Raw genomic sequence first — 25,494 nt, 5'->3', positions numbered from 1 at the left:
CACACTGCCTACAAGCAAGTTATTGTACTTTGTGCTAGTTCAAAGCTAGCAAGAATGCTTTGTTGAGAAGAACGGTGCTAGTTTGAAGCCAGCTAGAATGCTTTGTTGAGAAGAACTAGATCACAGGCTGTGAAAGGGAAACAGTGATGATGTTTACTTCACTCATAGGCTTGCTGAGAGGTATAAAAACAAGAATCCAATCACAGATAAGGCACTTCTTCTTGGGGCATTGCCTGAGCTGCATTTCTCTGATTAATCCACTTTGCTTCCTAACCCCCTGTCTGAACCTCTGTTCTTCCTTGGGATTGGAGTAAGGTTGAGAGGGGTAGGGGGAAGGTGCAGGGGTGGTTGAGAGTCCCTCCTGGGGACTCAGGTTTCTGGGAGGGCTGTTGTGTTTCTGTATTACCTTTTACCTTGTCTATTTCTGTCTATAACTGTATACACTGTAAATATCTGCTTGTATATTGTGCTAGCTGTAAATATAAGCTTCATTCAAATTTCCAGAGCTGGCTGAGTCCAGTCTGGGTGATTTCCAAAGTGGGGGGCAGGTAACACCCAAACCATCACATCCTTTTACCAAATAATTTGTCAACCATTACCATAGTGCTACAAATAATTAAGAAAATTACATGCATATGTTAAAAGATTAATTTTATTCCAGTGGCACTGAAGTGGTAGCCACATCTGTAATTAATGTATGTGCTTTAAAGTACATAAATGAGTTAAGACTGGACAATCATCTGTATTTAATGTTTCCTTCATTTGACTTATAAAAATAACCATTATCTTGGCCCAATATTTTGCAATTAAGTTATTGACTTTTAACACTTCTGTTTTTCCTATGCTTTGGGAAATATTCCTGAGTAGTTAACATTTCAGTACAGTTTGATTTGCTATGAATTAGTATCTAATATCATCTTGTGGGTTTTTTTTGCAAATGAAACTCCTACAGAAAGTTCTCCTTTTTTGGCTAAACAAATAGGGCTTTATCCTCCTTCAGGCTGCATTCTGAAGGTACTTTACATCTCACAGATTTCCCAGCCTTGTGCCAAGCTAGGCTGAAATTGGTGGATGATTTGAGAAGCTACTGGGAGAGTAGGACTGGTGGAGACAAGACCATGTGAGCTGACAATGTTAGCCCAGTTTGTAAGGCAACAAGGCTTCAGCAGTGAGGAAAAGTGGAAGTTGATGCATATGGCTTGAAAGCTCAATAAAACATATTAAATAATTGTAAGGGGTTATATAATCAAACATATTAAATAGCAGTTTATTAGACACCACTTGAACGCTGCCCTTCCTGGAAGACAGCCAGCAAAGCTCAGCTGCTGTGTTTGAAGATTTTGCAAGGGCTAACTCAGAGCAACTCAAGGAATCAGAAGGCATGTGCATGCAAGGCACACATCTTGCTGCACAGCCACACTGAACTCGCCAGAACACCTCTTGGAATGATTTAATTTTATATCATTTAATGTCACATGAAGTATCTCCTCTGAAGTTATCCTAGAAGGGAGGTAGTCATCCTTTCTCAGCAAAAACTCTACCCACGTGAAATCGTAACCTTCAAAACTCAAGACATTTTTGACATTGTCATCTTGTACCACAACTGGTCCTGAAACAGAAGATTGTGAAGGTCAGCGTGGGGGAAATAGAGGAATCATGTGCACGATTCCTTATGGGATCAAAGGTTTCCTCAATCACATGGAAAACGGTTGTCACCGTTCTGTGGATAACTTAAATTGGGCATCTGTGTGCAGCCAAATTGATCAGGTAAATGTGCACTCCTCAGGTAAGTGACCCTCTGTCTTTGCTGGCATCTGAGACCTTACATTGAACAAGGAACACAGGCAACAAAACACTCTGAAAATTAAAATCCTAACCCCCAAGTCACCAGGGAAAGCAGCAGTGAGGAGCAATGTTAAAGGGCCACACAAGCAGCACAAGTTATAAGCTGGAGACTCTGTCTACCCTAAGGTAACATATAGGGACATTTAAGTTGTTTCAGTTGAGGCATCTTGGCAGTGCTCTAAAATGCCATTTAAAAAGCACTTTTCTATCTTTAAGTCACCATACAAAACAGTAAGATTCTGTCTGCAGGAAACCAGATCACCCTCGAACTAGAGCCTCTACTTCTTCACTAAGTGTGAAAGTAGATGGGCTGACTGACATCCCCTGATTGCAATGAAATGTGGAAAATTAATAGGCACCACAAACACAAACACACACAAAACAATTTGCAGAATCAAAATCAAGATTAAGCCCTAGGACCATTTAGGATTTGAGGGGCCTATTTCCATGCAAGCTGTATCAACCTAGGTGGCCTGGCCACCATCATCACAAAGTAATCCTTTGGAAGAGCTTGGGGAAACACTTTCAAAACACTGGACAGGAGCAACTACACGAGCAAAAGTTACACACTTCCACGCCACACTGCAACAGCTAAACCACTCAAAGGGTAAGTGAGCAACTGTTCAATAAATGTATATATTAATAGGATTGTATAATTAAAACAGTAATAATAGATTTGCAAGAATTTCCTCCAGTTCTTGGAAATATCCCAGGTCAAGATGAAGCTTCAGCCCCAAAGGGAAATGCTTTACAAAGTTAGATCACTGGAGGACGCAGATACAAAACCCACACTTTTCTGCAGTCTTAATTACAGAAACTCCTATTGCAACAGTTAGACTTGGGATAGAATTCTATTAAAAGTAACAAGTGACTTCACAGATTTGTGTTAAGTCAACTTTTTTCCTCTGTGAATAAATTGCAAAGGATATTATTTCTGGAACAGAATAGATTCTTGAAATTAGTGACTAACTTATGCACCGCTCCCCTGCTCCGAGAACACATTATTTATGTTTACCATGACACAGTGAAGTTATTAATCTGCTGCCTTTTCATTTCAACAATGTGAAACGCTGTAAAATGCACAGACACCTGCATTACAGTACATTTCAGCTCCACTTTATATCAGTCATAAACATCTCTGTTTTGGACATCTCTTCAAAACAAATGCTCCAAGCACACTGTGCATTGCATTCGATTTTATGAAACTATAAAAGTTCTTCACTGTTAATTACACAGACAAATGTCTCATCACACATTTGATTACCAGGATAATATAATTACTTTTCTACATTAACCTTTCAAACATAGAGCCTGAATTTCAAGTTGAAAGCACTGTAAAAACACTCAGTCTGGAGGTGTATGATAGTTCCGGTTTTTATGATAATAATAAAATATTAAGACTGAAAAAAAGCCAGTGTGGTGCACACAAAAGATATGCAATTGTTTTATAGACAGGCTAGGCTTAATCAGCATTGTCCACAAGATGCAGATGTACAGTCCCCTGCATTGAATCACACAATAGCTTAAGTTGCAAGGGACCTCCAAGATCATCTACTCCAACTCCCCGCTATGGGCAGAGACACCTCTCAGCTAGACTTGTCTGCTCAAGGCCTCAACCAGCCTGGCCTTGAACACCCCCAAAGAGGAGGTATCCACAACCTCAAGAGAGATGTTGAGGTGCTGGAACATGTCCAGAGAAGGGAGACAAGGCTGGTGAAAGGCCTGGAACACAAACCCTATGAAGAGAGGCTGAGGGAGCTGGGAGTGTTTAGCCTAGAGAAGAGGAGACTCAGGGGTGACCTCATTGCTGTCTACAACTACCTGAAGGGACATTGTAGACAGGTGGGGGTTGGTCTCTTCTCCCAGGCAACCAGCAACAGAGCAAGGGGACACAGTCTCAAGTTGTGCTGGGGAAAGTATAAGCTGAATGTTAGGAGGAAGTTCTTCACAGAGAGAGTGATTGGCATTGGAATGGGCTGCCCAGGGAGGTGGTGGAGACACTGTCCCTTGAGATGTTCAAGAAAAGCCTGGCTGAGGCACTTAGTGCCATGGTCTGGTTGATTGGCTAGGGCTGGGGTGTAGGTTGGACTGGATGATCTTGGAGATCTCTTCCAACCTGGTTGATTCTATGATTCTATGATTCTCCTTGAGCAACCTATTCCAGAGTCTTACCACCCTTGTACTGAAGAACTTCTTCCTGAGATCCAGTCTAAACCTACTCTTCCTCAGCTTAGAATCATTCCCTCTTGCCCTTTCTCTAGACATCCTTATGACTTTTAAAAGTCCCTTTCCAGCCCTCCTGTAGGATCCCTTCAGGAATTGGAAGGCAGCTCTAAGGGCTTGTATTTCTGAGTCTGGGCTAGCAGCTCTGTGACAGTAGATTTATGCTGGTAATTGGTAATAGCTGAAGAGGTCTGCCATAGATCTTGTACATATTCAACGTTTAAGCACTCCACTCTGGGGGCTGCCTCCTTTTCAGGTTGAGCAGTCTCTCCTAGTATCACATAACTCCTTCCCTTCAAAGCAAAGGAAATGACAGTCCTCATCTGCAAAATACAGTACAGATATTCCCCCAACCTCAAATTTTTTTAGGCTGTGCTTAGTACGTTCTTCATCTAGAAGGACATGACTTCATGTTTGCCTTCTTACCAGAACAAAAGCTGGAGAGGAAAAGCCTTCACATACCCACCTCCAACACTACACCACATAAGCAAACACCCCAAGCTCCATTCAAAAAGCAGTTGGACTTTACACCATCACAACCATCCCAAGTCACATCCAGTATCATATTCCTCTAACTGCACTGAAGCTTCCTCTAGTTCTCAGCTTACATTTACAGAGCCATGTTTTGTCTATCTGTGCTGGTGCAAAAAGGCCATCTAGGTTTAACAGGTCTTTCCTGGCACTTGATCCTTAATATACCTGCATGTTAAACAAACTGGATTCTTCCAATCTACACATTTACCCTAGAAGCTCCCCTCTTCTCAACAGTGCATCTCTTCAGTTTGAGTTTAATGCTCTCGACTGTCCAACCGAAACACAGGCGTATCCCATTCAAGAAGAAACACAGCCACATGCCACTGCTGATACAGTTTCACTTGTGTCCAGGCTGGCAACAGTGTCAATGTAGCACCTATCACACCCTAAAGGCTGCACCACAGTGAGGTTTCAACGGCTGATGGCTTGGATCAGATAGATTGGAGAACAAACCTGAACTGGAGAACAAACTTCATTCCAAACCAGCAAGGGGGAGCGAAAATTCTTCTGTGATGAATTTTGGCATAAAACAGTGAAACCAAGTGAAGCAACAATTATACCCTGAAGCTCAGTGGACAGGACACCAAGATAGTGAAAGTGTTGTGATCCCAGCAGCCCTGAAGCTTGATGAAAGATCAGCCTATGCAATGTGAGTTTTTTAAAGGAAAGCTGGAATGCCAAACACCACTCATTCCAGATTTCTGCTGAAAGGTGGGAGTTCAGACTCTGAGTGCTCCTCATCCGAGTTCAGACCCTGCCACTGCTTTCCCTGCATCTCAGATCTGCGCCTTTGTCACTTAGGAATCTGGGTAAAAATGGATGCCAAAGTAACCTATGAAAATTGAAGTGGAGCAGGTTATGTGAGCTCTGAATAAGCTATTTAATGGAACCCAACCTCCAAGGAGCTAAAAGCCCAAACCAAGCTGTCTACAAATCTTGCATGGCTATATTAATTCAGCCTTGTAAACACCATCACAGTGAGGAAATCTGAAAGCTGGACACCATCAGGAAAACAGCACCTCTCTCCTTTCATGGCAACTGAAGGTGGGCTGCAGGACACAGCACTGCATCTCTGTGCTTCAGTACCTGGCAAGGAACATTCACGGCAACTGAAGGTGGGCTGCAGGACACAGCACTGCATCTCTGTGCTTCAGTACCTGGCAAGGAAGATCCTTGATAGGACTCACATTCTTAAAGGCTAAATTCTGACTGTCTCTTCAAACCAATAAACTTTAGGCACTTAAATGCCAGGGCATGTTACAATGACAAGCTGGGCATACTCAACTCCCCCAAAAACAACACCCCAAAACAAACCTGAAGACAACACAGCCAAACCAAAACCAGAATCAACTCATCTGACTCATGACAAAGATGTCAAAGCACAGACTCCTACACACGCTTAGAAGCATCCTGGCTTAAGCAACTGCTTAATTCCTGCCAAAGCTTTATCATGACTTAGGAAAAGAACATATTCAAAGTAAGCCTTTGGTGGAACTCACTCCATCTGGTTTATCAGACTTCACCAAAAGTGCTTACAGAACAGATAATTCAAACAAAATACAGCAGCCACCTTCACTTCTCCCTAGAAATGGATGTAGGAAGAAATATTCCCCCAAAATCCTAATTGCCAGAAACTGAGAAGGAAATTTAACACAGCTCTCACCCCCGTGTAAAGATTTCAACCATCAGAAATTCCACAGTGCCCAACAGACCCTCATGTCTCTTCCATTTGTTGCTGACCTCTAGAAGAGGATGTGGCACTATGAATTAAGGAGACAAAGGCATTTTGCATGCAGATTGACTTGAGGTGCTGATTCACACACTTGAGATCAATGCTTCTTGCTGGCTCCAGGAGGCAAAATGCACAGATTAGAGAAATCTTACATCACTTTATAAAAATTATTAGGCTTCTGGTGCAGAAAAGGAGAGGAAGACATCCTAAAATCTCTTCTGGGAGCACTTGTTGCCTCCAAAGCCTGAGCAAGGTGTCCAAGAGTTTGCTTTATACAGCAACAGTCATCACAGTAGCTTAAAAATCTGGCCCTTACTCCTCTGAATTAGGCCTGGCAAATTTTTGCCAGGAGGTGCTTTGTCCAGATGAGGACCTGGATATGACAGGACAGGGCTGGAAGCAGGAAAGAAAGAAGCACTCTGCAGCAGAGAATTTATACTGGACAGAAAGCACAGATTTAGGAAAGATAAAGGTTTGCTGATAACCAGTCCTATCATGCTGTAGTATATATCATGCTGCAGACTCTGTATTACTTCTCTGTTTTCCTTACACATTTTTAACTGTTGATTTAATTTAATTTTGCCATGGCAGGATTAGCAGGCAAGCTACAGAGGTGAAAGGACATTACATTAAGACAGCACATTAATTCTCTATCCCACCCAAGGCAGAAGCAAAACCAAACAAATAGCAGCTTCCTGGAAATTGAATTTCTGTTATCCAGATGTCAAAGATGTAATACCCCAATTACACAAACTATTGCCAGTGAAGCATGCCAGCGAATATGCAATGTAAATGGGGTGAGCACAGAGCTGCAAAACTGCAGAGTCAGCATCTGGCTCTCTGAGTGAGTGATAATTAGCACTGTGTGTAGACACTAATAAACATTTATGTCTGAAATTACAACTTTTAGCAGTGTTAATAAAGGATATATTGGCAATTCTTAGAATAAAAGGGTCTTGAAAAGAACGTCCTATTAAACAATGGCAGGCGCTTCCTGTGCTTGCACAGAGGATTTTTTCTCCTCCCTAATTGCAAATGGCCACGCTATGTTGCTTGGAAATTAATCAACACAAGCACATACCTAAAAAAACTGGTTGTGTTTCTTTGGTCTCCCCATTAACATCATTGCTGTAGTCAGAGATCTTATATATCTCGTGATGGTAATCTGGAATGAAAAACGATAAAAAAAATTAGAACTCAAGTGATCTGGAAAAAATGAAGGCTGAACACATTGCTAGACTTTTACTACATAATTTATCAATGGATCTGCAGTTTATTTTACGTACATCAAATTAACCACAGAAAATGTGCTCTGTATCAGCACCTCCTTAAAAAAAAAAAACAACCAACCACTTTGCTTACGGTGGAGAGCTTCAGCTCAAATATTTCACAGATCTTAGGGAACAGCTACGCCTGCCCTAAATTACTGTGTTCATTTTCACAGCAAATTATCCCACCAGATGCCAATTATCTGGCTTTGTGCTTTACAGATGGAAAGCAGATTTATAACAAAATCTTTACCTTCCCAGAGACCAGGGGAAAACTTTTAAACTCCACCTCAATATGCAAATCAGCAATGTACATTAGGGATGCATCATTCAGCTATACTGAGCTAGAATCATAGAATCAACCAGGTTGGAAGAGACCTCCAAGATCATCCAGTCCAACCTATCACCCAGCCCTATCCAGTCAACCTGTATTGGTGTCTGGAGGATCAAGGACGCCTCAAGATATTCACCTCTAAAAACTAATGTCTGTGATGACCCTTAGAATAAACATTAGCATTTCATATGCAGAGATGTCATAGGACTTAAAGCAAGCAAACAAATAAATAAGTCACCACTAAATTGCTATTTCAAAAAGAAGAACATTTTGCCATGAAGGTCTCTGCTGTAATCCCAGGCAGGTGTTCAGTAAAACCAGAGCTTTATTTACATGTGTACAGAGGGAATAGTAAGTCCAAGGGGAAAGAAAGAAGTGTGTAAAGGCAGCTCTCTTGGATGCTATTTGTGACTCTGCTACTGGCACACACTTTGTCCTTCGGCAAATCGCTCAAGACTGAACAATACACTCAGTGTCTCGAAACAGCCACCTCCTCACCTAGGTCCTTTAGCACCCTCCCAGTTCCCAACACTCTCAGATACTCCCTCCATAAACTGTTTTTTTATGGTTACCTGCCTCACAGAAAGCGAGGCAGAGATTAACTCCTAGAAGAGCACTTTGGGGGACTCAATTAAAAGGCACAACCGAAACAGAAGGTGGCATAAGCAGCTCCTCCTCCTGTGAGCAGCACACCTGCACGTCTGACAAAGCAGCTATACGACCAGAAAGGGCTCCTGGAAGCCAAACTTTTTTGTTACGTGCTGCTTATTTGTACAACACGACTGTCTCAAGGGCACGAGAGGAGGAACAACCCAGTAAGTAAACTAGAATTGAGCCTAACACAGCAAAGCAGAAGAAAGAAAAGGGCCTGCAAAGAAAATGAGGGGAAATAAAACACAACAGGGAGTTGGAGAGGTCAATGATGAGGTGCTACAAAGAAAGCTCCTCTGCCTACTGCACACACCCAGCAAGTGAAATGGGTAAAGGTGAAGTTTGAGCTATGACATTGAGGAAGTAAAGGCCCCATTCATAAGGCCAAAAGTATGGGCTCCGTGCTGACAGCCTTCCATGGTCATTAACTGTCCTGCTGAAGAGGTGCAGAGATGAAACAGCTTGGTGGGCACCTGCTGATCAGGCAAGGGCATCCCACCACACTCTGTGTTTTCAGCTTCTCAAGGGCATCCAAGATCTTCTGGGAGCAAGTGTGTGGAAACTAGGAATTAAATGACTTTCAGACGCATAGTCCTTAGATATACACATTACACTTCCCTCCATACATCCTGCTGGTCACAATACTCTTCATATCTACAGCTGCTGTCCTCAAGTCACTACACTTCGTCCCAGAGGCTGGTGTGTTTTAGTGCAGGAATGAATTTTCTCTTGATCTGGTCATTATTGATCATCTTGGTAAGGTGCCCTGAAGTTTGGAAGCTGGGGGAGGGGTGCACAGAATAAGCACTGTACGGACACACATTATCAACAGATGGTGTGTTACCAACAATTGACACAGCATACTCTTTTCTCTCTGGTTTCCTCCTTCTGCCTCAGATGTCACAGTCCAGGCACTGCAAAATCCATATCAATTTCACAACAGCAAACACTAAACTGTGACATTATGGAATGACTCCTGCAAAAGGCAAAGGCCAATTACAAGAGGCAACTATTTACACGTAATTATCTTTCTAATCAACTGTGATAGTTAAAAAGAGTACGTGAGTGCAGATTCACATGCAAAATGTGATTTTGATCTCCCCCAGCCTCCCAAGTACAAAGACATAATTTTCTCTCGAGGATATGTTTTTTAGGGTAGCTTTCTATTTGACTTTCCACTTACAAAAAGAGACCTCAGATAAAGTAAGAATTCTTAATACTGTACCACTGTAACTGAATTTACCTATTAAAACAAGGTTAAATATACTGTCTAATACACTGAGACATATCTAAACCTGCATTGAGTGGCAACTGAGTAATGGCAAAATAGTCATCTATTTCTGATAGTGCACATATTCTTTTTACAGCTCCATTAGAACAGAAATAAGACCATGTCTTCAATTTCAGTTTTGCTTTTCCACCTGTTTCACTTTCAATGCCTCCCCTCTCAGGCTTCAGCCTAGTCCTGCACTAACTCTGCCTCCAAGTCAGGAGCATGTTCAATATCAAAACCCTAAACCTGTTCTCTGTAGAACTGAAACTTTCAGCTGGTTTCCTAATGCATATCGGTCCCCAATACGCTTCAGGCAAGTCTGATGGGTCACTGTCTCTCTAGTTTTTAACAGTGGCTACGTGTGATGCTTCAGAGCCCCTCACAACAATACGATGGTCGTTTATGATTCCTACCAAATAAGTTTATTTCCATCTTCATAATTTTTCACATTGATTATGATTTTGCTGAGTGCCTGTGAAGACATCGTTCCTCAGACCGACACTCGTATGTATGTGTGTGTCCTCTTTCCCAAGTGTGACATTACACCCAAGCAGTCACCTGCCTTGAACTTGGCATGCAGGACACACACAGCGTTTCATGGAGATACGCCTGTCCAATACTTGGAAACACAAAAGGAAGAAAGATCTCAAGTCAAATCCATCAGGGAAAAAAAAAAACCCAAACCCAAAACACCTCATCAGTCGGAGAAGGAATAAAGCCTCAACCTAAATAAATCCCTAGGGCTGGGAAGTCCACCTGTTAAAATGCCTACCAACGCCTGGATCTTTTGATTATTTATTATTAAGGGGGAAAAAAAAACCCAACAAGAAGACTGAAACACAGAGCTGTGCTGCTTCCTCGACATGAATCCGAACACTTTCCCCCCGTGATCTCTTCTAAAATATCCTCTTTTCCCAAAGCAAACACACCCCGAGCGAACAAGTTACACGCCAGCGGCTCTCTCCTACCCACGTACAATTAATTAGCTGCGTGGATTTTAATAAAGCAGCCACTGTTCGGCTTTTCTTTGAAATACGCAGTCAAGGGGAGGAAAAAAAACCCACCCAAAACACAATAAATCCACAGGAGTTGAATACTAAGAAGGTCCGTAGCCGCTCAAGTGTCATTATTTTTTTCGGTCGCTTCCCGATTTTACCTTTTCTCTCCCTCCCCCGCTCCCACCCCCTCCCCTCCAAGCAGAATTTACCACGAAACACGACCCAACTTTATTTTGTGCAAGGTCTGCCTGGGAAAAAAAACAGAGACACGTCCACCTTTCTGAGGTGGGTTTGGAGGGGGGCTTGTTTTTGCAATTAGAGGAACCACACAGGCAAAAAATAGCGTAAAAAAAAAAGGGGGGGGGGGGAATAAGGGAGGGAAGGGGTGGTTAAAAGAAACAATAATTTAAACAAGAAAATAAAAGAGAGACGTGCAATGGTTCCGGGGAGTTTAACCACAGGATCGCGGAGTTAAATAACAGATAGGGCGAGGGCGAGGCGATACGGGGGAGCGGGAGCACAGGCGTTTCGTAACGCCCCGCTCCCCCCGGTGTAAAAGTCCGGGCTGCCCCCGGCGAGGGAACAAAGCCCGGGCCGCCCCCGCCGCCCCCGGCCGCCGCCGCCTTACCTTCGTTGATCAGTTTAAAGCTTTGGGATTTCCTGCTTCTCTTCCTCTGGGTGAACTCCATGGTGCGGGCAGGAAGGAGCGGGGCGGCCGGGCAGCCACCCGGCGGTGGTAGTGGTGGTGGCAGGACCAAGGTCCGTCTCTTTAATCAGCAAAACACGCGGGGGTTGGGAGACGGCGGCTCCGGCGGCGAATAAAGGGATCCGGGACAAGTTGGCTCCAGTCTTCACCCCCCCCTTCCTCGTACCTCCCGCCCCAAACTTTGAGGGAAAGCGGGGTGCGGCGGGGGGAGCCCCGCGGGGGCGATGCCGGGCAGCGTCGCCGCCGCCTTCCCCCCCGCCGGCTGCGCGGCCGCGGCCCGGCGGCGAAGGGCGGCCCGCAATGGCTCGCCGCCGGCTCCGGGACCCCGGTGCCACCTGCTGGGGGAAGGCGGCGCGCAGCCTGGCGCGCCCCGCAGCGGTTCCGCCAGCCCCGGCCGTAAGCCGCCACCCCGAGGCCGGCCCGTCGCCACACGACACGCCGGGGAAGGCGGCCGGCGTTCGCCGGGCCCCGCCGTGGGGAATGCGGAGAGAGGGGCTGGAGGGAGAGTGGCTGAGAGGGCAGCGCCATTTTGTGTCCCCCTTGTCGCCGCTTGCGCCCCCCCCTGCTCACACCCCCCCATCACGGGCACTGGCGTGCCCCCCCCGCCACATGTTCCGCTTCCCGCCCCCGGCGAGGCGCAGCGGCTCCCCGGCGTGCCGCGGGGTGCCTGGCCGTGAAGCAGCGGGCGCCTCGCTGCGGCCTTGCGCCACCACCACCGGGCGCCCGGGGCTGCCTCTCTGCCCGCGGGCCCCGACAGCCGCGATGGGTTTTCCTGAGGAGCACAGCAGGGCAACTCTTCGTGTTGAACGGGACCAGAGGCATTCCCAGGCCAAGGTGCGATGGGGATGAGACTGGACTTGGCGCTGGTGGGGCCGGGGAAACTAGGCAAACGCCAGAAACGGGGCACCGCTGACAGCTCCTTATTGCCTCCTTTCCAGGGAGTACCACAACATCTCCACGTGCGTCGTGGAGCAAGGCCGGAAGGAGTGTGCCGGGCTGGCAGGGCCAGGGGATGCTAGGCTTCAGCCTTGCTCCCGAAACGCGGAGCACCGGGGCGAGAGAGACCCGAGTCCTCCTCCTGCGCAGTGCAGCTCATAGTCGGAGGTCACCGGAGCTACACCACAGCTGAAACCGGTGCTTTGATTTTCTTCACCACTTGACACCTTCAGCCATACTTCCAGTTCGCTCACTGCACCGAATGCTTTCCTGGTGTACCGTTTTTTTTTTTACAGTGAAGAGTACTTTTGCCTGTTGCCTGCAGAGGAAGGACACAGGCATTTACAGTTATGACTGCCGATAACTGAAAACACAGCTCCAGATCGTCAGCCTGTGTTGTACGTGTAGCCAGGCTGTGTTGTGACAAGGAGAAGAGTATGTGATACTCGCATACGCCTACTCCCAACAGATGCAAATGCAGATCTTCCTTTGGTCTCTGCAGGAGAATCCCATTGGCTCCAGTAATATTGACTGACCCGATCGCTTGGAATAATGACACAAAATTAGTAAGGGGAAAGTAAATTGAGTGTTAACGGAGCCTATTGTATTGTAACTGCGTGCACAAGGCAGAGTCGGAGCTGAAGTCTCTTTTGCAAGGTGCTGTCCAAATGCCGCACGGAGCCTACCTGCTTCCAAACAGGGAAAATAGGCTTGATGGTGAAGCATTATCAGAAAATATGCCTAATGGTGAAATTTATTAGAGTCTGGAAAATTAAATTCATGAGGGAGGTGATGGAAACCTCACAGATTGGGCAAGGGTGTAATTTTCTATTAAATTGCTAAGTGGAAAATCCCAGAGGCAATCAATATGCTACTTTTGGAATTTTCCTAAACTTTGCTGCAAGACTTAGTGAAAGGAAACTGGGCTAACGTACTATTTAAAATCCTGCATTATGTATTTTTGGGAGGATGCTGAAGCAGCAGAGGTAGACGGATGTCATATGCTGTTTGCTAAATTGTGTGGGTCCTGTTAAACTCTGCTACAGCACAGCCCAGCTAGGTCTGATAGGCAGTAGCAATGTGCCTAAATGTTGTGTATAAAAAGGTCTTTTTTTTTTTGGTTTGGTTTGCTTTGTTTTTTTCCTCCCCAAGCAGTCTGCAGATTTCTGTCTGCTAACTTTATTTACCAGACTTGGAGCACTGCTCAAACTGTCATGTTTGACTCTCATCCTTCCTGGGACAATAGGAGAATTTTTATAAAGCATAAGGCCTTCATTTACTGTTCAACTCACATGATGGGCTTTATCCTGCATTTGCCAGAGGAATGTGCTACCAAAATGAAAAGGTCTTTTTTGTTTGTTTATTTTTTTTTCCTTTACTCAATTTTGTGAAAGATTTTGGGGTATAATCTATGAAAAAAGAGATGTTTCATCAGCTGCTCTCTTTCTCCTTTTCAGTTCTCGTTGTTAGATATTTTTTTTTCATGTGAAGGGACACTCATGATTTTAAGTGACGTTTCAGTCTGGGCACTGCAGTTTCAAGTAATGTTTTCTGAGAGTTAGCACATCCCCTTTTAATTACTATTTCTCATTTTGCTACTTGTGAATTACAGAGATTCATTCTTTTCGGTGTGCAGAATAAGCCTGATCCTGCTAGCAAACCTAATTACGGTTACTCAGATGAGTAAATCTTGCAAAGTTCATTTATGAAAGCTTTGGCCAGTTTAGATACCTAGGCCCCGATTCTATCATCTCATCTGCATAAATGTGAATTGGAAATTAGGACAAGGTGACTTTAGGTCAAAGTCTTCTAGTTATCCACACAACATGTAGGAGGATCCTGGAGCTGAAAACCAAGCATTCCATTCTGTACCGCTGATGTTTTTAACATGATTTGGGGACAAAAAAAATCACATCAGGAACCCAAAGGCTTCCAGGTACAGTAAGTTGTGAGCTTGTTGTGGGACATTTTGGGGTGGCTCTTCTGCAACTGGCCTTGGACCATCTGCTGATTTGTCACGGGCCACCATCACATTATTCTAGCTGGAGAAACCCGGAGATGAAAGTCGTCTTTATTCCCTCAGAATGGCTGCCTTGTCTCACCCTAGATAGTTGCCGGCTGTATCGCTGTGGCAGCCAAGTGACTTGGGATGAAGTGCACTGGCTCTGAGGGGCAGTCTGCTTTTAATGTCATCTTCTGTTTCACTGAATGTCTCAGTATCAGATCCTTATTACATATTAAGAATCCGTAGTTCCTTGTTTTCCCCCCAGAAAATTCAGAGTATTTTGTATACATTCATGAATAGTCACAAAGTATTTTCTCAATCAGATGATTAATTGAGAATTGTGTTTTCAAAACACCATGAAATTAGCCAACTAAATGAGGGCTTTATCTTGTGACATGTCCCGAGCCAGTGTGATTATCCCTGACTATTTCCTACTTACCATTTCATTATGCAGCAAGTTACTTTCAGAAAGTCCCCTCCCCATTCTAACTGCTGTTAATTTCCCAAACAATTTTCTGGTGTGTAAAATGCTTTTAAAATGTTCATTTCAGATGGAAGATCATGAGCTAACCAATTAAACATAATTAATCTAGTAATGCTTCAGTATTGAGAGCAGCAGTGCCATTCACATCAGGATGCCCCACACTTTCTCTTTGCCTCCAGGCTCAGAGGCCTGTCCAGTTAATTGCAGGATTTTGATTATTATTCAGAAAGTATGATGGTATGGCACAGAGAAGACTGAAGAGTCCTAGAGTAGAGGAGAATTAGATGGATGTAGCAAGAGCTCCTTAAGCTTTTCAGTTGGAAAAATACTGGAAAATGTCTCATGAATTCAATGACTTGATCAGAGGCTTTAGGTCTAATGTCAAGGAATCCATGTGAGGTCGGGTGAAGTAGGAAGAGGCTGCCCACTGTCATTAACTACTTGTCTTAAAGACTGAAGATGTTCAGTGGGGTGTTAGGGAGCAGAAGAGTGAAGAGGCAAATTGGAGATGGGAGCTGCATGGGTGGCAGGTTAATAGGGTAGCTCTTCTGGTTAGTTGTGTGTAATGAATGTCACTGAAGATCTTATGAACTCTTGTAGCATCATTCCAGTGATGTTTCTGTGGTCACACAACGTATGTAGGGAGCACCTTCTTTATTTTCCTGGCTCCTGACTAGATAACAGGTCATGCTGATGCTGTGCTGTCTTATTACAAACCTTCCCTATGACAGGGCTTTTGTGTTGGCATATCCAAGGACTGGGTCATAAAATCATAGAATGGCCTAGGTGCTCAACTAGACTTAGCTGCTCAAGGCCTCATCCAACCTTCCCTTGAACACCCCCAGGACCCCCAGGAACCACCACCTCTCTGGGCAACCTATTTGAGAGTCTTACCACCCTCGTACTGAAGAACTGCTTCCTAAGGCCCAGTCTAAACCTACTTCCCCTCAGCTTAAAACCATTCCCCCTTGTCCTATTGCTAGACATGCTTATGAAAAGTCCCTACCCAGATTTCCTGTTTTCTGGATGCCCTGAAGGAGCCTGAAGCATAGGAGTGCAGTTTGTTTTCTGGTCCCTTTTAAGCTTTTCCAGTAGCATTTTGGTGACAGTACTTGACATCTTACTATGTCTCTCTCTGTAACTCTCTTTTTACTTTGGGAGACTATTTAAAATAGCTTCTTGCCCATTCTACTGCTTGCTAATCTTTCTCATAAATTAAACAGAAAAAACTACAGGGTGGACCAATGTTTTCATCCCTTTGCCAGTTCAAGGAGACCAAAACATTCCAGAACTCTTTCAACGATAAAGAATATAACTGAATCTCTGTACAAAGTGTTCTTTGTGTGTGTGATTACAAACCCTCTGTATATTTCTGTTTAAGAATTCAAACCCCATTTTGACTGTAAGGCTGGGCTTTTCCTTCCTCTCTCATTTTATGTGGATCTTGAATCAAGCCTGCAAGGAAGTGCAATGTAGTCTAAGAGTTAAAGTTTGCTGGTCATCCACTCTGGTCAAATACTTCTAGGATAATTGGATACTAAGTTATTAACTCTTCCCTAGTGCAAACCAGTTTCTGGATTTGAATTCTGGGGAGAGTGGATGGGGAGAGCGAAGTGCTTAAGCAACAGATATGCTTGGAGGATAAAGAAGAAAAGGTTTTAACAATGTTTTTGTGAATGCTAGTGTAGAAGAGTAAAAAGTCTGCTCACATACATGCAGGTCCTGTGCTTCTTTGCAACATGGAGAAATCAGGAGCTGCAGAAATTTTGCCCTGCCTCCCACTTACAGCCCAAGGCACTTCACAGCAGCTGAGAGCAATGTGAGTAGCACTCAGTATTTTTCCTAGAACTTTGGAGTTCGTGCTATATAAAGTGTAATAATGCTTAGAAATCTTAGTCTGGATGTGTCTTTGCATCACTACCACCTCTGTTTAAAGAGATGAAGTGTAAACCCAGGCTGGCATTGTAGGAAAGAGCATGTTTGAGCTGTGGGTAGTTCAGGAGTTGCTGTCAATCGTGGCAGCCTGGGCACAGCTAGGGTAAGCAGTGTCATTGCTGACGAATGCTACAGTCTCTAACTGTGGCAGGCTCAGATCAAGGTCCGGCAGCCCAGTGAGCCCCCTGCTAGGAAGAGTTCAAAGAAGATCATGCTTTGCAATACTTATGTTTTGGTGTCCGTTTGCTCCAGTCAGAGCAGCTGAAAGCAGATCTAAGTGAAGCCATGGAAAGAGTTAGTCACTGCAGACATAGAAAATGAACGCAGCATCAGCTGCAGTAACAATAGCATTTAGCAATGTTAGACAGCTCCTTGAGGCTGTGGGATGCAGAAGCCCAGGCAACAGCCATCCTCCTCTTAAGTCCTGACTGAGACTGATGTGGGGACATTATGCTGTGCCTCCCCAGCCCAGCCTTCACGCCGTTTCCAGCCTGTCAGAGGGAGCTGCTCTCTGTGTCATGAGTCTGCCTTGATCCGCTTCCGTTTCTCCTGCCACACATTAGGAAATGCACTTGCACTAAAATCAATGGGAGTTTGAAAACTAAAAGTAATGTGTGCTTTGGTATGCTACTAATCCACTTATTTGGATCCTCTTACTGCTTCTCTGGGCTGCCCTGATCCTCTCTATCAGCCCACCCAGCTGCTCAGATCTGCTCTCTAAACTTCTGCCACGGGTATATTAGCATCCCTGTCAACTCACAGGGCTGCTGCCTCAATGCTTTCAATCCCCTCTCCCAATGAGACTCTCTCTACTAAATTATAATCCTTGTAGCTCAGAATACTGATGCAAGCTAAAATAAATTCATGAAAAGTTACTGCAGCTCCTACTAAAATGTTCTACTTCCCTAAACACTTTCAAAATAGTACTTAGATTCCAGGATGGAGAAATAGCTTAAGACATGTTCATAACCACCTGCCTGCTTCTGAGTTCTCAAAAATAAAATTTCACTGCAAGGTACAATGCAGTTCAGAATCTACTCACACATGCACTTTTAAAAGAGAGATTATGGGAATTTAATATCTGTGTCAGGCTGGAGACTGACAACATCTGAAAGTGATGCTTTTATTCGGCAGTAAGATATAAGCGGCAGCGTTTTCATTAATGTGGCCCCCTCTGGATTTACCTTCAGAGATGTGTAGATATTGAAGACTCCATCACCCATTCAATCCTTGACCTCTCTGCTGAGGCAGCCAATGCACCTGGATGGGTATTTTCTCTGATACGGACTCATACTGCAGGGATCAAACCGATAACACAGATCATGCAGTAACAACTTAAAGAGATTTCTTGCTTAAATTGAATAAAAAGTAATGAACTCAAATGTACAATACTTTATATTCAACCATCTATCTTCTGTACACACAAAACCTGAAGAAAAATAGATGTTTTCGTGAACTTTTCTATGACCCAGCAAGATTTGTTCAGTGCTTTGTCTCTGTCATGCTTGTCTCTGCCGCATTTATTCACCTATAATTTGGATACAGCTAAGATATCTCAAAAACGAGGGTTGTGAAGTATAGACCTTGCCCTGGGGAAGGTTGAGGAGAGAGACCTACAACTTAGTGCATGGAGTGTAACAAACTAGTCTGCTTTTGCAGGCGTTAGTCTTGTTACTGCATCTTTCCTGGAAAGAGATTGCTTCTTGTACATCCGTAGCGTAGACTGATGCTGAAAGCAAGTATGTTCTCCACTTAACACCATTTGCTCTTACTGCTGAAGTGCTAGAAAGAACATTCACAGAAATACCAACAACAACAAAAAGCAGCATGATCATTTTCCTGCAAGGTGTTTTGAACTAGCAGTCACAAATGGTCGCTACTGTCCAAGATGCCTCCTTAGGGACACCTTGGGGCTTATTTATTAGGGGCTTTGATGACACAGTGCCATATGCTGAGTTACCAATACTGTTTCCTGAAACAACAAATTTCCCATGTCAGCCAATTTGGCAATAACTGCCTGTTTTGAATTTTAAAGGTTTTTGCATCACCTAGTTGACTGGATAGGGCTGGGGATAGGTTGGACTGGATGATCTTGGAGGTCTCTTCCAACCTGGTTGATTCTATGACTGAGAGAACTGGGGCTTTTTGGCTGCAGAAGAGCAGACCGAGGGGGGATCTCATCAATGCTGATTGGGTGTCAGGAGGCTGGGACCAGGCTTTGTTCAGTGGTGTCCAGCACCAGGACAAGGGGTAACAGACACAAACTTCAGAGTAAGAAGTTCTGCTTAAACATGGAGAGAAACTTCCATGACCTCAATTTTACAGATAACAAAGCTGCTGCGATAGGAGTTGCCCCACCCATCTTTTAGACAACTTAAACAATTCACTTAAACACTCCCTTATCAAAATCAGAGGATAATTGTAATTCAAATGGTTATTTCATGCATGTTTCTAGAAGCCACAGTAGTTTTACTAACCTCTAACATCCATGTGCATGTCACTGCTTTTCTTAAGTACTTTAGTGGTGAAGTACAGAGGTCTGTCCTGACAGACAGAAACTGTAGGCATTGATTTACCATGAAAACTAATCAACTGATACTTTAAAAAGCAAACCTAACCAAATTAAAATGCCACCTGCTTCCTTTACCTCTAATGATGCATGGGTGTCCTGCACTACTGAAGACTTCTGTTTGTTAGAAATGGTAGGACCTTTGTTTCTATCACTGCCTTACCTATCAGCTTTCCTTGCCTTTACCAGTGGCTATTGCTGTGGTGGAGAATTATCCCCTGAGTTCTTCACTCTCCTCTGGCCAAATGTTTCTGTCTGTGACCTCTTGGACATTGTGTGCTACTGTTCAGGCAATCCTGAAAGGTAAATAAGAAATATGAAGCCCAGTGTATGTGGATGGATTAAGTTCACTAAATTAAGGGGATAGGCATATCCTCAATGCAAGAACTGTAGGGCAGTACAATTTGCAAACCTTAACAGATGTGCTACCATGCCTGCTTAGAACAAATAGTCATGCATGCAGAAGTGACTTGTGGAAGACAGGTCCAGAGAAGAGCTAAAAGATTGGTCATTGGGCTGGAACATCTTTCCTATGAAGAAAGGCTGGGAGTGTTTGGATTGTTGAATCTGGAGAAGAGGAGGCCTCGTTATGGCCTTTCAATACTTGAACAGGGCCTACAAGAAAGATGGGGACAATCTTTTTAGCACAACATCCTACAGGTCCTATCCTGCATTTGACAAGTTCTGTCTAGTTGACTGGCTAGGGCTGGGTGCTAGGTTGGACTGGATGATCTTGGAGGTCTCTTCCAACCTGGTTGATTCTATGATTCTGTAATTCTATGAAAGTTTGTTGTAATAGGACAAGGGGTGATGTGTTTAAACTAAAAGAGGCTAGAAATATACTAGATATAAGGAAGAAGTGTTTTACAATGAGCATGATGAAATATTGGTACAGGTTGTCCAAAGAAGTGGTAGTTGGATGGGGCTCTGAGCAACCTGATCTAGTTGAAGATATTCCTGCTTACTGCAGGGGGGCTGGACTAGATGACCTTTAAAGGTCCCTTCCAACACAAATGATTCTGTGAATCTGTGTGACAAGCTGGAGACTAAACAAAGTAAAAGTGAGGGCAAAAAATGGGGAACTAAATGGGTTAATCCCTTCCAAAATGTTAAAGCTTCAATAAATAAAGACAAGAGTGAGAGCGGACATGGAGTGCCCTTTGCTAGAAGGGGATGTAGTTAGTCATGGTATAAAGGCAATTTTATCAAATGTCTGGTTTTGTCATTGTGAGTAACACAAAGAATCATGCACCTATCTGAAAATGGTTTCCATGAGTGATCTGTGCCTTGCCTTACTTGAAATGAGTTCTTCTGCAATCTTGGTCAGCTCTGAGGTATCAGTTCTGCCTCCTGTGTGCAAGTGAAAGCAAACGCTGGCTGAGCTGGGGTTTTCCCTTATTTTAATATCAAACAGAAAGGTGAAAGTGGATATTCATGAGGTACTGAATATGACCTTAAAACAGCAAAATACAAACCTAATACAAAACCAGAGCACAACCAAAACAGTTCTGGCCAGCTTTACCACTTCAGCAAACAGATGACACCTGGGTTGTTTGAATAAAACGGTGTAGTTCTGAGCTGCCTTCCATAGTCTTCCTGTAAGTTGACAGTTGGCTTGCAGCAGATAAAGTTGAATGATCACTTAATCATCAAGAAATTGGAATGAAACACCTCATGTTTAAAGCTTGTATTTCTAACAAGATTTTGAGTAACTTCTACATTTCCCTTTTCAGTCTTGATTTCATAGAGAATGTTGAGAAGTGAATTACTTCAAAATCGCTTTGTGGTTAATTCTGTGAGGTTGTTCCAGAGGTCTGTGGAATCCTGGATCTAGAAAACACAAGTAACACTACTGCTTCCAGACCCAAGCTCAGTTCAGTGAGCTCTGCAAGTGGTTTTGGGAGAGCTTAACAGCCTGGCTACATCCCTGACAGCAAATATAACATTTATTAATCACATATGAGACAGAAATACACAGCCCTCTTGGCACCGAGACAGCAGTAACTGCCCTGAAAAGCAAAATGGGAGCAGTAGAAAACAAGTAGTTCCACTGAGGATTTATAGATGTGATCTAATTGACTCTAATGAGTAGTGTATTGCATATATGATAAATTAATAGATTGAAATATAGCTTTGAAAAGCAGCATCCACTTCCCATGTTAAAATACCTTATACACTGATGTCATTAAAAGGATTATTGCGTGATGAGAGATTGGCACAGGGAAGGAATTATCTGCTTTCATAACATGCTGCTAAGCACCTTCCACAATCTAAAGGTTCCTCAGAGCAATGGAGACTTGGAGAAACTCTCTGGTGGTGTGCAGGCACAGTTTCCATATTGTGTGGTCCTAGGAGCAGAGCTCACAGTGTGAGCTTTCACGTGTGTCAGGAGTTGCCAATCTGGCAAGCAGTGTTCCAGTTACCTACTCTACAACCTAGTAGCCTATGTGAATGGAGACAGTCAATGCAGAAGACATCCATAATGAAGCAGGCATAGATATACTCTGACCTAAGTACCTCAACAATTCATGTTCCCTCAGAAAATGTTGCCCTGATCCCAAGGCAGAGGTAAACAGCCTCCTGGAAATCAGAGACCAAGCTGGAGTGGATCTCCTCATGCGCTGTCAGTGGAAGAAAAAGAAGAGACTACCACTTCTTATACATCAGAGGATTTTCTAATCTCTTCAGAAAGGGAAATCTTGAGGAGATGGATGACACCAGGTATGTTACCCCCTTACTTTCTTCAGGGAGATATTAGTGAATGCCCTTAGAAAACCAGAGCCAACATCCATACATACCTGCATATGAACAGTAGCTCTTGGGGGCTGATGTGTTTTGTAGATTGCCCCTTTTTCCCACAGGACAAAACAACTGTCTGGATCTTTAAAGGATGCTTTGACTTGGAGAGCACAGAACCAGGAGTACTGGAAAAGGGCAACACATCAATTATGGAAGATGGTGTGGTGTCATCATTAGTGAACTTTTAGACACCTTTTAGAGGCACAGCATTGATTTCAAACCTGTCCAGAACTGGTTTACCAGCATAAAGAGTTCATCTGCTTTCCTTGTCTATCATATTCCTCCTTGCCACCTTCCTGGTTTGTTTTCATTTTTATAAGCTGGTAGATCTTTAGTCTAGGTGTTACATCACAGTAATTGTATCATTCTTGTAAACACTGTGTGTGAGTTGGCTTTTGTCCTTCTTTTTATACTGGCTTTAATTGAGACGACATCAAACCAGAGCAGGAAATCAAACAAGGTCTCAGGCTACATCTACACTACAGTTAATTGAGGAGGACAGCTGGCACTCAGGCTCAAGCATCTGGATTTGCTTGTTATAAAGTCCACTGCAGAGTACTCCTGCAGCTTGCTGATTGATGTCCTTACCCGAGTATGGGCACATCCTCCTGGGCCTTTCTATCAAGACCTTTTCAGATCCTTTCACCATCAGATGTGACACAATTGTATTTTAGAAGACTTACAAAAAGTCATCAGAGGTCTGTTCCTCCTTCCTCGTTGCAAAGCCATTGTGTTCAAGCCTGAAGTACCATACCCCTCCAGTGTGAGTTCAAACAACACCCTTGAAACGACGGGCCATTTTCTGCAAGAAAAAGCCAGTGTGTAGCTCAGATTATCTAATGTAGGTGAAAAGCCAGCTGTGGTTACAACCTTCTAGAACAGCTGCTAAGGCAATGGAGCTTATGATAGGTAAAGGCAAAGGAAAGGTCTGGGAGGACCTAGTTGGTGAGGGATGCAGGAGCTGTCCTGTTCTGTAGTGTAAGGCTTGAGGAACCAGAGGTGCTGCCACCAGCCAGGCCACTCCTAAACAAAACAGAGGAGCTGAAGTTACAGCGACTTTCATCCTTTGCTGTTTGGTGGCCTTTGTTTTTAGTGAAGGTGTAGCCCTGAAGAATTTAAGCATAGGAGAAACAGTTGTTCTTAGCAATTCTTCAGATTGTTTCCTGGACCTCTTGGCCTTTACAAGCCACAGCATAGAAACTGCTGGACGAAACCAGGTAAATAAGCACTCTCTTTGTGCTGTTACCTGTGTTGCAAATGCTGTACACCTGGTGACAAGAACACAAGCTAACAAAGAGAGTAGTTTTTACTTCCAGGATATATACACTACTCAGTACCCATGAGCTACCTCAGTCCTCTAGGCCTAGAGAAAGCAGAAACCAGGATTCACACTTAAATCCCAACACAGGGTTAGGTACACAGAGGACAGGAAATGTAAACCTTCCACATCTCTTGGGTGATTTAATACCTGCACCAGGAGAAGGTGCAAGGTTCTTGCAAGCACCCTGCAGTTGAGCTCCCCACTGTTCTTTGGTGTAGTTTCACGTGAGGGCATCCTGGAGTCAGTGAAACTGTTCTGATTACTCTTGTGGTGTTGTTAAGCCTTACAGGGTGAACTGGCTGGTGGCAGAGGCACACCCACACTGGAAGCAGCAGCAAACACCACCTCTGTGGCTGCTGCACCCTCAGGTGACTGGACCCACATGCCCCTTGGGGCCAGCAATCAGACACATAGACTCACAGGACCATTTAGGCAGTGAAAGACCTTTAAGATTGATTCCAAATGTTAATCCAGCACTGCCAAGTCCATCAATAAACCACAGCTCTCAGCACCACACCTGCACCTCTTTTAAATACCTTCAGGGATGGTGACTCAACCACTTTCCTGGGCAGCCTGTGCCAATGCCTGATCCTTTTGGTGAAGGAATGTTTCACAATGTTCAACCTAAACCTCCTCTGGTGCAACTTGAGGCTGTTTCCTCTTATCACTTGCTCCTTGGGAAAAGAGACTGACACGCACTGTGCCATTCTCGGGGCCAGCAACCAGCCAAGTGCAGGGTCCTGCATCTGGGTAGAGGCAATCCCAAGCACAAATCCAGGCTGGGTAGTGACTGGCTGGAGAGCAGCCCTGAGGAGAAGGACATGAGGGTGCTGGTGGACAAGAAGACATGAGCCAGCAGTGTGCACTTGGAGCCCAGAAAGCCAACAAGATCCTGGGCTGCATCAGGAGAAGTGTGGCCAGCAGGTCCAGGGAGGTGATTCTCCCCCTCTACTGCACTCTGGTGAGACCCCACTTGGGAGTACTGCATCCAGTTCGGGAGCCCCTACTCCAAGAGGGATGTGGAGATGATGGAGCATGTCCAGAGAAGGGCCACGAGGATAATCAGAGGGCTGGAGCAGCTCTGCTAGGAGGACAGACTGAAAAGAGTTGGGGCTGTTCAGTCTGGAAGAGGTTCCCAGGTGACCATCTTGTGGCCTTTCAGGATCTGAAGGGGGCCTACAAAAAAGCCAGGGAGGGACTTTTTAGGCTATCAGGGAGTGAGAGGACCAGGGGAAATGGAGCAAAGTTGGAGGTGGGGAGATTCAGTCTGGATGTGAGGAGGAAGTTGTTCACCCACCATAGAATCATAGAATCAGTCAGGGTTGGAAGGGACCACCAGGATCATTCAGTTCCAAGCCCCCTGCCATGGGCAGGGACACCCTACCCTAGATCAGGCTGCCCACAGCCTCATCCAGCCTGGCCTGAAACACCTCCAGGGATGGGGCCCCAACCACCTCCCTGGGCAACCCATTCCAGGCTCTCACCACTCATGGTGGTGTTTCAGCTGGAGGTGTTTCAGGCCAGGCTGGAGGTGGCTCTGGCCAGCCTGACCTAGGGGAGGGCGTCCCTGCCCATGGCACGGGGGTGGAACTGGCTGATCCCTATGGTCCCTTCCAATCCTGACTGATTCTGTGATTCTCTTGCTCTCCCCCGTGTCAGTGCCCAGCCGCCCGCTCCGCCCGGGGCAGCTGAGCCGCCCCAGCTGCGCACAGGCACAGGCACTGCGCCGCACACCGCCGCGCAGCCGCACAGCCTGAGCACACGCCACATGCGCGCCCTCCGCGCTCCTCCCAGCCACCAGAGGGCGCTGTCCCGGCCGTGTCGCAGCCACCAGAGGGCGCTGTCCTGGCCGTGTCGCAGCCACCAGAGGGCGCTGTCCCG

At 44.8% G+C, this 25,494-nt stretch overlaps 1 protein-coding gene across 4 annotated transcripts in view; it reads right to left on the bottom strand.

Moving 5' to 3' along the window:
* Positions 1–11,835, bottom strand: part of BEND7 (BEN domain containing 7) — a 74,841-nt gene extending 63,006 nt beyond the window's left edge. For all 4 annotated transcript variants that reach the window (XM_064142626.1, XM_064142625.1, XM_064142627.1 and 1 more), the window contains exons 1-2: positions 11,487–11,835; positions 7,416–7,499 (exon numbers count right to left, since the gene is read on the bottom strand). In XM_064142626.1, the coding sequence (XP_063998696.1) occupies positions 7,416–7,499; positions 11,487–11,547 (145 nt within the window). In that variant the 5' untranslated portion in view covers positions 11,548–11,835. The remainder of the gene's footprint in view (positions 1–7,415; positions 7,500–11,486) is intronic.
* Positions 11,836–25,494: the final 13,659 nt, after the last annotated feature.

Source organism: Pogoniulus pusillus, chromosome 4, assembly GCF_015220805.1.
Source record: "Pogoniulus pusillus isolate bPogPus1 chromosome 4, bPogPus1.pri, whole genome shotgun sequence".
In the NCBI taxonomy this organism is placed as follows: Eukaryota; Metazoa; Chordata; class Aves; order Piciformes; family Lybiidae; genus Pogoniulus; species Pogoniulus pusillus.
The sequence above is the reverse complement of the archived record's forward strand: the minus strand, read 5'-3'. Positions and strand labels throughout refer to the sequence as shown.